Genomic DNA, 14,653 nt, shown 5'->3' with positions numbered 1-14,653 from the left:
TTGGTATAAACTGATAGATAAGGGCTAAACACAGAACGATTTCATGTATTAGGATAAAAAACCACCAGGACTTAGACCCAAAACAAAGGTACATGGCAAAACAAACAAAACTACATGTAGGACATTTGTAAGCACAAACACTTCAAGGAACCTCTCAAGATGGGGGATGATGGTATGCTTGAGATGGGTTAAGTGGTTACTAGGCTTAAGGGTATTGTTACATCATTAGGATAATAAAGGCAATAAACATGATTGTCTTGTCAACGTTAATAACTTAATAATTAGTAACAATATCATCATAAAGTACTTGTACTTTAAAATTACATTTGTATGTACTTTTGAGAAACAAATACTTCACATTTCTGCACAAATTGTTAGTACATGAGCATGCATGAAGCTGTGTATAGGGCTAGGGCTATTGTTACGACTGCAATTGTCAAAATGTCCAAAAGACCAGGACTAGCCAAAGTCGAGTCCAAAAGATGGTAAAGACTAATCCCACTGTGTTGTACATACACCAGGACAAGAATCTGATGCTGTTACAAGCCAGAAAAAAGCCCTCACCAAGAAGTCACGACGGCAAAAAAAAAAACAAATATTCTATTAGCATAGAAAAATAGAGATGCAAAGTCAGCTCTAATGGACAGAAGCTAAAGGACAGAACCTGATTGTTGGCTAAACAACTACTGAAAGATTATTGATTGGGTGATTTTCATTGGACATCTGTCTGTCTGTGCAGTATTTGAGGGTATATTTTGTGTGTGTGTGTGTGTCAGGGACCCTTCATAGTGTGGGAGGGCGCTCCAGGAGTCCGAACCTCTTCAAGAGGCCATCACCGTCATGTCTTCCTCTTCAAAAACTACATAATCATCTGCAAACAGAAACGAGACACGAACTCGGACATCCAAACCTACACATTCAAGAACATGATGAAGGTAAACACAGTTGTAAAGGCTTTAAAAAAAGCCTTTAACATCAATAAATAAACATCATTTGTCTGGGTAATTATCCAATTAAATTTGACTATCTATTTTTTCGTAGAGAATACCATGTACTTTTTATCCACTTATAATTATGTTTACCGCTCGTTAGGAACAGGAGATAACTTGTTTTTAATTGGTGTCTTTTGTTCTTTACTTATGTTTCATGTACTGATTTGATATCAGCTCACCAACATTGACGTGAACGAGGTTGTGGAAGGAGATGAGAGGGCGTTCGAGATCTGGCACGAACGTGAGGAGTCGGTGAGGAAGTACACGCTGCAAGCTCGCACCGTCATTCTGAAGAACTCCTGGCTCCGTGAACTCCGTAACCTCCAGCAGCGCTACAGCATGCCAGCATGGAGTGAGTAGCTCGTGTGTCACACCAGACAACATAAAATAATCATCTTCAGAAAGATTTTGACAGTAGTACAGCTGTAAATCACAGGTACATATTAAACCCTTGTTCTAATTCATTAGCGTGTCTATAGTAACAATTTACAACTTGCACTACAGAAACGGACTATGAACATGTGTAATTTTTGATTTTATAACATTTTTTGTGAGATTTATGGAAGGAGTCTCCAATGTTGAAAGCTGTAACTTTCTGGCATCTCAGGATAGGCATGTTACTGAGAAACTGCAAAGGGTAAAGGTGACGAGCTGCTTGGAGCCTTCAGGAAGTTTTATTGTATTGTTATATTAGATAGTGTAGATCATATAGTGTAAATGATGCATTTGTCAGTTCTTGAAACAGAGAAAGGAGGCGTGGCTTCTGTAGTTCTCAGTCCTTGTATTCGAGAAAGGAGGCGTGGCTTTTGTAGCTGTCATTTCTAGTAACAGAGAAAGGAGGTGTGGCTTCCATAGCAGAGAAAAAAGGGAATCTTCTGTAGCTGTCAGTACTTGTATTCGAGAAAGGAGGCGTGGCTTCTGTAGCTGTCAGTTCTAGTTACAGAGAAAGGAGGCGTGGCTTCTGTAGCTGTCAGTTCTAGTTACAGAGAAAGGAGGTGTGGTTTCTGTAGCTGTCAGTTCTTGTAACAGTGAAAGGAGGTGTGGCTTCTGTAGCTGTCAGTTCTAGTTACAGAGAAAGGAGGTGTGGTTTCTGTAGCTGTCAGTTCTTGTAACAGTGAAAGGAGGTGTGGCTTCTGTAGCAGTCAGTTCTTAAAACAGAGAAAGGAGGTGTGGCTTCTGTAGCTGTCAGCTCTTGTAACAGTGAAAGGAGGTGTGGCTTCTGTAGCTGTCAGTTCTTAAAACACAGAAAGGAGGTGTGGCTTCTGTAGCTGTCAGCTCTTGTAACAGAGAAAGGAGGTGTGGCTTCTGTAGCTGTCAGTCCTAGTTATGGAGAAAGGAGGTGTGGCTTCTGTAGCTGTCAGTCCTAGTTATGGAGAAAGGAGGTGTGGCTTCTGTAGCTGTCAGTTCTAGATACAGAGAAAGGAGGTGTGGCTTCTGTAGCAGTCAGTTCTTAAAACAGAGAAAGGAGGTGTGGCTTCTGTAGCAGTCAGTTCTTAAAACAGAGAAAGGAGGTGTGACTTCTGTAGCTGTCAGTTCTTAAAACAGAGAAAGGAGGCGTGGCTTCTGTAGCTGTCAGTTCTTGTAACAGTGAAAGGAGGTGTGGCTTCTGTAGCAGTCAGTTCTTAAAACAGAGAAAGGAGGTGTGGCTTCTGTAGCTGTCAGCTCCTGTAACAGAGAAAGGAGGTGTGGCTTCTGTAACTGTCAGTCCTAGTTACAGAGAAAGGAGGTGTGACTTCTGTAGCAGTCAGTTCTTAAAACAGAGAAAGGAGGTGTGGCTTCTGTAGCTGTCAGTTCTAGTTACAGAGAAAGGAGGTGTGGCTTCTGTAGCTGTCAGTTCTTGTAACAGTGAAAGGAGGTGTGGCTTCTGTAGCAGTCAGTTCTTAAAACAGAGAAAGGAGGTGTGGTTTCTGTAGCTGTCAGCTCTTGTAACAGAGAAAGGAGGTGTGGCTTCTGTAGCTGTCAGCTCTTGTAACAGAGAAAGGAGGTGTGGCTTCTGTAGCTGTCAGTCCTAGTTATGGAGAAAGGAGGTGTGGCTTCTGTAGCTGTCAGTTCTAGATACAGAGAAAGGAGGTATGACTTCTGTAGCAGTCAGTTCTTAAAACAGAGAAAGGAGGTGTGGCTTCTGTAGCTGTCAGTTCTTGTAACAGTGAAAGGAGGTGTGGCTTCTGTAGCAGTCAGTTCTTAAAACAGAGAAAGGAGGTGTGGCTTCTGTAGCTGTCAGCTCCTGTAACAGAGAAAGGAGGTGTGGCTTCTGTAACTGTCAGTCCTAGTTTCAGAGAAAGGAGGTGTGACTTCTGTAGCAGTCAGTTCTTAAAACAGAGAAAGGAGGTGTGGCTTCTGTAGCTGTCAGTTCTAGTTACAGAGAAAGGAGGTGTGGCTTCTGTAGCTGTCAGTTCTTGTAACAGTGAAAGGAGGTGTGGCTTCTGTAGCAGTCAGTTCTTAAAACAGAGAAAGGAGGTGTGGCTTCTGTAGCTGTCAGCTCTTGTAACAGAGAAAGGAGGTGTGGCTTCTGTAGCTGTCAGTCCTAGTTATGGAGAAAGGAGGTGTGGCTTCTGTAGCTGTCAGTTCTAGATACAGAGAAAGGAGGTATGACTTCTGTAGCAGTCAGTTCTTAAAACAGAGAAAGGAGGTGTGACTTCTGTAGCTGTCAGTTCTTGTAACAGTGAAAGGAGGTGTGGCTTCTGTAGCAGTCAGTTCTTAAAACAGAGAAAGGAGGTGTGGCTTCTGTAGCAGTCAGTTCTTAAAACAGAGAAAGGAGGCGTGGCTTCTGTAGCAGTCAGTTCTTAAAACAGAGAAAGGAGGTGTGGCTTCTGTAGCTGTCAGCTCCTGTAACAGAGAAAGGAGGTGTGGCTTCTGTAGCTATCAGTCCTAGTTACAGAGAAAGGAGGTGTGGCTTCTGTAGCAGTCAGTTCTAGATACAGAGAAAGGAGGTGTGGCTTCTGTAGCTGTCAGTCCTAGTTACAGAGAAAGGAGGTGTGGCTTCTGTAGCTGTCAGTTCTAGATACAGAGAAAGGAGGTGTGGCTTCTGTAGCTGTCAGTTCTTAAAACAGAGAAAGGAGGTGTGGCTTCTGTAGCTGTCAGCTCCTGTAACAGAGAAAGGAGGTGTGGCTTCTGTAGCTGTCAGTTCTAGATACAGAGAAAGGAGGTGTGCCTTCTGTAGCTGTCAGTTCTTGTAACAGAGAAAGGAGGTGTGGCTTCTGTAGCTGTCAGTTCTAGTTACAGAGAAAGGAGGTGTGGCTTCTGTAGCTGTCAGTTCTAGTTACAGAGAAAGGAGGTGTGGCTTCTGTAGCAGTCAGTTCTTCAAACAGAGAAAGGAGGTGTGGCTTCTGTAGCTGTCAGCTCTTGTAACAGAGAAAGGAGGTGTGGCTTCTATAGCAGTCATTTCTTGTAACAGAGAAAGGAGGAGTGGCTTCTGTAGCTGTCAGGTAGGAGGTGTGGCCTCTGAATTAGGCGTGACCATATGAAAAGAAGAAAGTGCGATTTTTTTTCTTATTCTTATTAGGTAGAAATGTGAATTTTGGAGGTTTTGATATCTGATAAAGTAATGTGTGTAAACAGGTCCACCAGACTTTGAGGCAGTGCTGACTGACTGCACAGCAGAATTGGGACAGACGGTCAAACTGGCTTGTAAAGTCACAGGATCTCCGAAACCCGTTGTGGCCTGGTTTAAAGGTGAGCATGTTATTGGGCTGTTCTGGAATTCTGCTTGCCGTTGTTATTCTTTTTACAGACTTTTTCACATCGCGAACTTTACTCAGGAGTGAGTATTGAAAGATTAACGTTCATAAATCCTGATCGGTAATTTAGCGAGATTAGAATTAACTACATGTAGCTCACTTCTTACTCGTGTATATGATTGTGCAGACGGCCGTGCCGTAGAGGTTGATCCCCACCACATCATTATCGAGGACCCTGACGGTTCCTGCACCCTCATCCTGGATAACTTGACCGCTGATGACTCTGGCCAGTACATGTGCTTTGCCACCAGCGCTGCAGGAAATGCCAGCACCCTGGGCAAGATTACAGTACAGGGTAAGTCCCAGGTTCTGTTATTTATCCTAAAATCGAGATGAAAAAAAGAGATGTTTAGTTTTTTGGGTTTTTTTTGGCTTTTGCAGTACCACCACGCTTTGTCCACAAGTTAAGGAACGTTGCCTTGATGGTGGGAGAAGATGCCCAGTTTACTTGCACAATACTAAGTGCCCCGCGTCCAAAAATAAGGTTCTTATTTACCTTGCTTCAGTTCTGCCATCGCTGCCAAAAAATTGTGCTTCATAATATTTTAATTAATCTTTCTGTTCCCTGCTTAGGTGGTTTAAGGACGGCAAGCTGCTAACAGACCAGGAAAAATATCAGACATACAGTGAGCCACGTAGTGGGGTGGTGGTTTTTGTTATTAAGAACCCTGGAGAGAAAGATCTTGGGCGTTATGAATGTGAGGTACAGTATTGCAGAAGAATAAACTGAAATTTCATTAAATGTGAAAAATTGCTATTTAAATATATGCAAAACGCATGAACAGGTAGTAGAGCATGAACTTTAATATAAACCTGTAACTAACTATCAGAACTGCTAACCAGTCAGAATCCAGAAATCACTTGCTGTCAATTTAATTTATTTGTATAACACTTTTAATAATGAACATTGTCTCAAAGCAGCTTTACAGAAGTATAGAAAGAGAAGGAATGAAATTATAAAGTTTAAAGTTGTCATTTTATCCCTAAATCTGGATCTTTTCATCTGGATTTTTTTTTTTGTTTTTGGGCGCAGTTGTCTAACCGGCTGGGTAACGCAAAGTGTGCAGCAGAGCTGGTTCTTCCTACCATAGCGATGGCAGGAGGAGAGCAGGCCATCTCCATTGAAGGTACAGATGATTTTAGAGATTAATAAATAAATGTTCCGTAGTTAAGATGGGTCAGGATCAATTTCTCAGGTACATTGACTAGCGAAGGCTCTCATGGAAGTACTTTGTGGAGTGGATCTTTATTGTTACCTATATTGTATATCATTTTTTTTTCCTTTCAGTTACAGAGCAAGAGACTAAACTACCAAAGAAAACTATCATCATGTAAGTCTTTAAAATTATTTATTCATTTTTAAGCATGCAAGGGACAAAGTATAGTGAAATATTGTGAAATTTTTCATGAAGAACATACTGCTTTCACGTAAGGGGAAATGCTGTGTAAATAATATTTATTTGTTTGTCTATAACACAACACATATAACACACACAACAATATTTTCAAGTGACATCAAATGACAACATCAATTGGACAGCCCAGTATTTGAAACCCTGAGTTGTTTTTTTGGGGTTTTTTTATGGTTTGGTATTAAATCCAAATCTTGGGGTTTCCTCTTAGTTCTTAATGTGTAGAATCAGTGGGCAACAGGCAGTGGGATGGTGACTTGGGACACAACATATATTTAAATTTGTATACAGTAATCCCCCGTTTATCGCAGGGGTTACGTTCCAAACCCACCCACAATAAATGAAAATCTGTGATACACGGACTCCACCAAATGCTTTTTCTTATTGTTTAAGCCATAAATGACCCTCCCACACTCTTTAAACACACACACAAAACATTAGCAAGATCATAGTGAGATGAATTTGGGGTAAAGCCGTAGAAATATCACATTTATAGTGAGTACTGTGTGTATGTATGTTCCTTGCCAGAAGCCTTAGAAGGTGCAGAGCGTTTGGGGCGACATAATAGGACTTGCAGAAAAACCGTAAAAATACAGTGTACACAGAACCAAACGAAAGTTACACGCGAAGAATTGGGATGTTGGAGAATTCTGCTTCCTTTTCCCTAACTGCACGCATAACCAGCAGCCAATCACAACCATGATTAAATGAATGGGGCATTCCGATTGGCCGGAAAATTTCATTTTCAATTAATGTTTATATTTCATAATTATTAATTATAATTTTATTAATAAATTACCTTATTTTAACATAAAAACAATTCACTATGAGGTTTGCGGATACCGCGATATACCGGGAAAATACGCAAAAAAATTTATGTTCCAAATAAAAATCTGCAATATATCGGGACCGTGATATAGTAGGGGATTACTGTATTTGTGTATGATAATAGAAAACTGAAGACAAAATTAATTTTTAGTAATGTAACATAAAATGACTTATATTGTAGCCGAGGAATTTAATAAGCAATAAAGTTTTTGGAGTTGTTGGAGCACAGATTTTCTTGGTTTGACTATTTGATTTTTTAAAATTTACTATTTTAAAATCAGAACATTTGGAAAATCTCTTCCTCTGTATGATGTCTAATATTAAAATCAAAGAAAAGATGCTAGTATTGATATGTATTGATATGTTCACTATTGACTTCACCAGTCGAGACATTGAATAATAATTCTGTATTGTCCTTTTGCAGAGAGGAGACGATCACCACTGTCGTGAAGAACACTCGAATGAAGCGGCACGCGTCTCCCCGCACGTCCTCTTTGGGAGTTTACCGCTCCGAAGCCTCCACCCCTGAACCCCCACGTCAGAGAAGGACGCTGCCTAGAAAAACCGTCCCCACTCTGTACGTCACAGAACCAGAGGGCACTGCGGCCAAGAACCCCAAATGGGTCGAGGTGGAGGAAATAATCGAGTATAAAGTGAACAAATCACCAAAGCTGCCAAGGAGAAGAGGCACTTCCCCCAGCAAGAGACAACCACCTGAGAATCCTAACGTTAACAACTCCAACAACAAGTTAGCAGAGGCGGTGCAAATGTCCGGAGCTGGTGTGGATTCTTGGGAAGCTGAGGCAACAAACGAGTCGGGAATGTTGGATTCTCCAGAAGTTGAGGTGGTGGATTTTGATGAGCCGTGCGTCTTGACTGAAATGGACTCTGACACAGAAGATATTCAGGCATGTAGTAAAGAAATCTTAGACGAGGGGAATAAAGTGTTCTCTCTGGAAGACCTGGAGGATTACGTTCCTAAAGAGGGTGAGACATTTGGTTGCGGAGATTCAGACGTACCTGAAGAGAAACCATGTGAAATTTCTGTTCTGCAACGAGAAATTAACGAACCCACCGTCGGCCAACCTGTCCTGCTAAACCTGGGCCACCCAATAGCGAGCCCGAAAGTCCGTCCTGGGTTCTTCAGTCGCTTCAAGGAGCACTTCTCTAATGTATTTTCCGACCCCTCTCCAGCTGGACCAAGCAGAGAGAAGGTTGTCCCGATCCGTGTCAGCGGGGTGTCCTACAGCCAGTCTACCGCCATTCCTGGATTGTCGAGAAGTCACGGAAAGGTGGAAGTAACTCAAAGGTACTGCTCCGAGGTTCAGCGGGGGACGGCTGGCGGTCAGCAGAGCTTCAAAGCCCAAATCTCTGCATCAGTTGGACACCCGGTCACCGTTCAGATTCCCAAGATGAACCAGTCTGGAAAACCGTAATCAAGAAGAAACCAATAGACAGAGACTCGAAAATATCGCTACCTAATGTGCCTGTCTTGTCTTAAAGCCTTGTCATCTTTTCCTTGACTAGTTACTTACTTCTAGCTCTGGCTTTTGTGATGAAATTAATTTCAAGTACAAAGGAAAGAGCATCGCCAGTCTCCATACTTCATCACTGGTTTGAGTCGAGCAGGAACGTATGCGAGAAAGGTGACCTCGGTTAACACCTGATATTATGAATTAGCAAAAGTTTCTCGCTCACTGTGTATTTTGAACAAGCCACAATGTTTGCAATCTACAGTTTGATGAGTGTACACACTTTGTGCACACTTCTGTCAGCTTCCTGCTACCTACCTTTTCTAGCACTAGCACTGTCAATGTTTTACTCGATCGAAATGAACCGTCTTTCCCTATCAAAGGATTTCCCTGACATGGTTTGTTCTAATTTCCTAAACACATCACAAAACATTGACATCGACATGACATTGTTCATGTTATCAGATGTTTGCGAAGAAGTCTGAAACGACAAAGCATTAGAAGTGTTAGCTCGGCTGGTGTCTCTGTTCTGCTCATGTACCTTCATGTTGCATAGTTTCGGACTTTCAGCATCCAGTCATCTTTTACTTGTTTGCTAACATCTGATAACCTTAGCGAAAATGTAAAATCTGTTCACGCTGTTTTTTGTGATTTGTTTAGGAAATTTCAACAAAACATATAATATTTAGAAGGGAAACGTAGTCCGTTTTCATTTATTAGCCTGGCGTCTCGGCCAACATTTTAGCTATTTTTTCTAGCTAATAATTTCAGTTAATTGATTCTCTCTTTTTCATCACCGTGGAAGTGTTCAGCATTTTTTTCCTTTTGCTTTTATTTTATTTTCATTTTCTCTTTGAGGTTTTTTTTTTTGGTTGGTTGAAGCTGAACTGATGAGTAGAGTTTCAGGTTTGAGCAGTAAAAAAAATGGGATCATTCCATATTTTCCTGAAGGTCCTTGCTTGAAATGCCCTCGCTTAGGGCAACTAGGGGCAAAAACTAAGTCAGATACACTGAGAATGGGTTGAGTCTTGGATGGTCAATCATGGTAACTTGATTTAACGTGTTCTGGTGTATCGTAACAAAATGCCATGATGAATAAGCGTCATGAATAAGCGTAAAATGGTACCTGACTAGATCCAGCTGCTGCACTTGCTACACACAACCTTATCAGTGTTGTGGCATGTTACTGTGTACCTTTAAACTTACACCAAGGTGTAATTGATAAGCTGGTGATTATACTCTATATTATGTATAATAATTGAAGCTCTGATGAACGTGTGATTTTTAGGGATTTTAGGAATACACAGACAAGTTCAGTAACACTGCATGTTTTGAAAGCGTGTCCAAACGCATTTCCATACCGTATTTATGATTCTCTTTTTGTGCAGCAATGAGAAATCCGAGTATCTATCCTTTATCTATCTCGCATAATAGTCACTGCAGAAATTTGCTTCAGCTTGAACTAGGATAGGTTTGAGGTTGCAAAATCTCTTGGCATGGGTTTTATTTATTAATGGAGAAATCCTATAGAAGGAACTTTCCTCTGATCTCTGTACTACGTTTTACTGAACTGGTGTTTGATCTGTTTTCTGAAATACAGAGAAATTGTGTTTTAACCAAATCCATGTGGGGGGGTGTTTGTGTGTGTGTGTGTGTCAGGGAAAAGTAAAGAAATCTAACTTAATCGACTGTAAATGAGAAATAATAAAAAAGTGTGTCCTGCTGAGTGTTCGTAAAATTGTATTTTTCTCTTCACGTTGCTTTCAAGACACTTGTGTTTTCTTGTTCTGTAAGAGTGTGAGTTTTACAGCCATAACGTGTGAAATTTGGCCCTCTCTGGTAGGAACTGGTCATTGCAGAACAACATTTTGCGACATTTAGCGTTCCAAACTACATAATCCACACTAAGTAGTGTGCCTAAAAAGGCTTTTTTTTTTGTCAGTAACTTTCTTGGTACTAATTGATCACAAGTCTGGTGTCATTCATGAGCATGCTTTACAAATCATTATACACAGTATTTTGTTTGCTTGTGGGGTTAGTGATATATTTTTAATTCACTTAGCCTCGTTTCTCACTGTGTGACATCCCTGTGTTGACTGAAGCTTTTAAGCCAAACTGAAGAGTATGAATTTTTAACAATGCAGTATATTACGGGATCATTCCATAATCCGTTTTCTCGAAGATCCCGAAATGTTCTAAATAGGGGCAAAAATTTGAGTAAGATGTACATTGAGTCTTGGAATGTGTTAATTGTGTATATTTTATCTAACATCTCCTGGTATTTCATATCAGAACGAATACACATCCTTGGTATTACCATTAATGTTGTTAATAACGAGATCGTAGCGCACATGACATCAGTGTTGCAGTGAAATGGTGTTGGCACATCACTGTATACCTGTAAAGTTCACCTGTATAACGGGTGCAATTAATAAACCCATGATTATACTCCATATGCTCTATTTAAAGATTCATTTTGACTGATTCATGCTTTAAATCATGCAAACAAGTTTGTGTTTGATACTGCATGTAGCATATCCAAATGCATTTCTGTAATCTTTTTTTTTTTGTGGAAATTCTCTTGTTTGCTGCATGGAGAAATCCGAGTATCTATTCTCTCTCTCTATCTTGGATAATAATTCCTTAAGAGATTTGATTCAGGTATGATTGTGCTTGCAAAATCTCTTGGCATGAGTTTTATGTCGGTACTACATTTTACTGAACTGGTATTTGATGTGTGTTCTAAATTGCAGCTCCAAAGGAATTGTGTTTTAACTAATTACATGTTTTTTGTGACAAGTAAAGGCACCTTGCTTAAATTAATCGAGATGAAAAATTTCAACTTTGAAGGTTTGAATCCTGCTCATTTACAAGTACTAAACTGAAAGTACTAAACTCTCAAAATTGCTTTTGTCTTGTCTTGTACTGTTAGACTTTGACATTTTATGGTATTTTGAGAAAGGAATGTTAGTCTGGATAAATGTTCATTTGACTTGTAGTGCTGTGAAGACCCTTTCTAAGCTGTATCATCCACACCAGGTAGTATGTCTCTAACAACAACAAAATGTCTGAGTACTAGTAAATGGGATGTTGATTTTGTTTTTTTTGTTTGTTTTTTTTCCTTTTTCCCTTTGTGTAGTTGGTAGGGTTGAGTGTTACTTTCTACCGTTGGTTCTTTACTTTCAAGGCATTTATCTCATGTCCTGAGTCAGTGAGAAAGCTACACCACTGTCTATATCCTTTTCCAGGTTCTCTAAGCCTGGGGAAAGAATTTAATCAATCTCAAACATTCATTTGTAAAGTTAATTTAAAACACACACACACACACACTCTCTCTCTCTCTCTCTCTCTCTCTCTCTCCCATCCTCTGAAAAGTGCTATTTTAAGAGCAGGTAACTTCAAAATCTCGCACTAGTAAGTGTTTCAGGAAGCAGAATGGTAGGTAAGCAGCTGGTGGTCCTGACCAAGCATCCACCAGCATCCTCTTCCCCATACACCTGGCTTGAATACACATCCCTGGAAGAGTCACCCTTCGTACACACATCACATGCATCATATTTATACATATCATACAGTGTATATAGCTCATAGATGGATTCTTGTTCCTAAGGCGTGCATCATGAAGACCCTGGAGCTGCACTCCCTTACACAGTATTATTACTTTTCAAATTTTGCATTATTACATATGTAAACTCATGCACTGTCTGGACATGAGTCCTACAGCCTTACCTTTAAATAATCACAGTTTCTTGTAGTGTTTGTTCATTCTGTGAAATGGTTACCAGATCAGTTGAGTAATAAAACAAAGTGGTGTCATTAAAAAAAATCATGTTGAATATGAACCCACAAAGCAACAATTTGGGACAGAAAGGCTGTTTAGTGAGTGTTCTCAAAGTTGTATGCTTTTACTCTCCATAATAAAAGAGTAAAAAGATTTATGGTATGAGGTTTTTTCTCCCCCCCACTTTGTGTGTTTTATGGGAACCGCCCATTTTGAATAAATTGTCTAATTTGTGGGTGGGGCTTTAATAAACCTTCCAAAATACATGACGCATGAGATCAAATAAAATAGTTTAATAATTTAATTTAATAATAATAATAGTTATTTAAGTTATATATTTTTCCCCTCCCCTTTCTCCGTTTCTCTTCTTTTGTAAAGCTGCTTTGAGACAATGTTCATTGTAAAAGGCGCTATACAAAATGAATTGAATTGAATTGAATTGAATTGAACTGAATAGAATTGAATACTCCTAACCAGTACCAGTTCCTTTAGGCACATCTCACAGTCATTAAAGTAATTACCCTGATCTAATGAAGGCATGGCCATGGTTATCACATGCATGTCGCCTCAGTTACTTAGAACTAGATCGAATAGCTAAACCGCTCATTTTTGTGTCTGAACTTGAGGCAGATCAGATGTAGGGATGAAAAAAGAATCGAAATTGCATGAAGGCAGTCCATTTAAAGGCTTATTATTAACCGGTGCATGGCTTCTAGCCATGCAGCTGCAAATTCTGTCCGTGGGTCAGGTGGCCAATTTAAAACAGACTTTAAAAATAGTAATATAATATAATAATAATATAATATAATAATTAAAAAAAAGGGTCAGTGTGAAGGATACTTTTAATAGTACTTCTACAGCATTCGCTCCAGCGTTAAAGCTTTGTAAGCTTCAGAGAGAGAAATGTTATTTTTAAGCAGTCTTTTGCATGGTACTATCTTGATTATAGTGTATATATATTTTGTTTTTGTATACCTTTTTGTCACAGCTACACACAACTCATATCATACAGCTCACATGTAGACGTGTCATTGTATATGATGTATGAAAAGATGAGTTGAATGTTATCATGACTAACAGTCATATTCACACCCTTTCTTTGTATACAATTCATCAGTCCTCACATATTCACACACATATATACAGTTTATTGTATATACACACTCTGGATATAGACACATTTGAAACCCAGATTTGAACCAGGGATCTTGTAGTTAAGATACATGAGGTCTACCCACCTACACTTTGGACCTCACATTTAAGGAAGTTGAGAGGCACCCAAGTGTCACGACTTTAAAAATAGTAGTATAATAATAAAATAATATAATATAAGTGTCAAGTGTCACGTCAGACCATTCGAAACCGTTTACATCAGCGTGGTCTGCGTGCTAGACGACCTGCAAGGGTATCTGACCACACCACCAGAGCATTTACGCTGGACGAGGGACCAGTGGGCCTCAGTGCTGTTCTCTGATGAAAGTCGATTCACGTTGAGCAGAAATGATGGCCGCCAACCATCTTGGAGACATCAAGGAGAGCGCTATGCATCAGCCACTGTTGTGGTGGCGTTACAGTGTGGGCAGGTGTGTCTACTCAATACAGAACTGCCCTACTTCTTGTGAATGGTACAGTGACAAGCCAATACTACCTGAATAACATCATTAATCCAGTCATTGTGACCCTGCATGAACAACACAGGCCTAATTTCATCTTCATGGACGACAATGCTCCAGCTCATCGAGGTCGCATCGTTAGGGAACGGCTGCTGGAGGCTGGGGTACCTCAAATGGAGTGGCCTGCACTTTCTCCAGACCTGAATCCCATAGAAAACCTATGGGATCGGCCGAGTCGCCGTGTAGAGGCTCGTAACCCTGCACCCCAGAACCTCAATGACCTGAGGGCCGCCCTTCAAGATGAGTGGAATGCCATGCCTCAGCAGACAATAAGTCGACTCGTGAACAGCATGAGACGTCGTTGTCAAGCTGTAATTGATGGTCAAGGGCACATGACAGATTATTGAGACATTGACATTTTTTGTTGTGGTATACCCACCACTGTTGTTGGCTTTTGTTTCAATAAATTGTTTGAGATGAGGAAATCACCACTGCATGCTTCTACTTTAATGCCCTACTTTCATGATATAATATCACTGTAGCGTGAACTTTTTACATTTTCCATGAATTTCACCCAAAAGCCAAATATATAATATATATATATATATATATATATATATACACAAATATATATACAAATTTTATATATATATATATATATATATATATATATATATATATATATATTTTTTTTTAATATGTGGATATTTATTTATGTATATTTACACATATTTATATATGCATACATACACATAAATACGTGTGTGTATATTGTTACACTATGTTGTTTGTATGTATGTTTGTTTCACTACTGCACT

At 39.8% G+C, this 14,653-nt stretch overlaps 1 protein-coding gene across 11 annotated transcripts in view; it reads left to right on the top strand.

The window, feature by feature from the left end:
- Positions 1-12,290, top strand: part of obscnb (obscurin, cytoskeletal calmodulin and titin-interacting RhoGEF b) — a 58,476-nt gene extending 46,186 nt beyond the window's left edge. For 6 of the 11 annotated variants that reach the window (XM_058398123.1, XM_058398119.1, XM_058398124.1 and 3 more), the window contains 9 exons: positions 777-935; positions 1,167-1,344; positions 4,551-4,664; positions 4,857-5,024; positions 5,111-5,213; positions 5,303-5,432; positions 5,763-5,856; positions 6,018-6,060; positions 7,394-12,289. In XM_058398123.1, the coding sequence (XP_058254106.1) occupies positions 777-935; positions 1,167-1,344; positions 4,551-4,664; positions 4,857-5,024; positions 5,111-5,213; positions 5,303-5,432; positions 5,763-5,856; positions 6,018-6,060; positions 7,394-8,405 (2,001 nt within the window). In that variant the 3' untranslated portion in view covers positions 8,406-12,289. Of the gene's footprint in view, positions 1-776; positions 936-1,166; positions 1,345-4,550; positions 4,665-4,856; positions 5,025-5,110; positions 5,214-5,302; positions 5,433-5,762; positions 5,857-6,017; positions 6,061-7,393 lie in introns of all 11 variants that reach the window. The other 5 variants (XM_058398120.1, XM_058398121.1, XM_058398113.1 and 2 more) reach the window with 1 other exon arrangement.
- Positions 12,291-14,653: the final 2,363 nt, after the last annotated feature.

Source organism: Hemibagrus wyckioides, linkage group LG01, assembly GCF_019097595.1.
Source record: "Hemibagrus wyckioides isolate EC202008001 linkage group LG01, SWU_Hwy_1.0, whole genome shotgun sequence".
NCBI lineage: Eukaryota > Metazoa > Chordata > Actinopteri > Siluriformes > Bagridae > Hemibagrus > Hemibagrus wyckioides.
The sequence above is the reverse complement of the archived record's forward strand: the minus strand, read 5'-3'. Positions and strand labels throughout refer to the sequence as shown.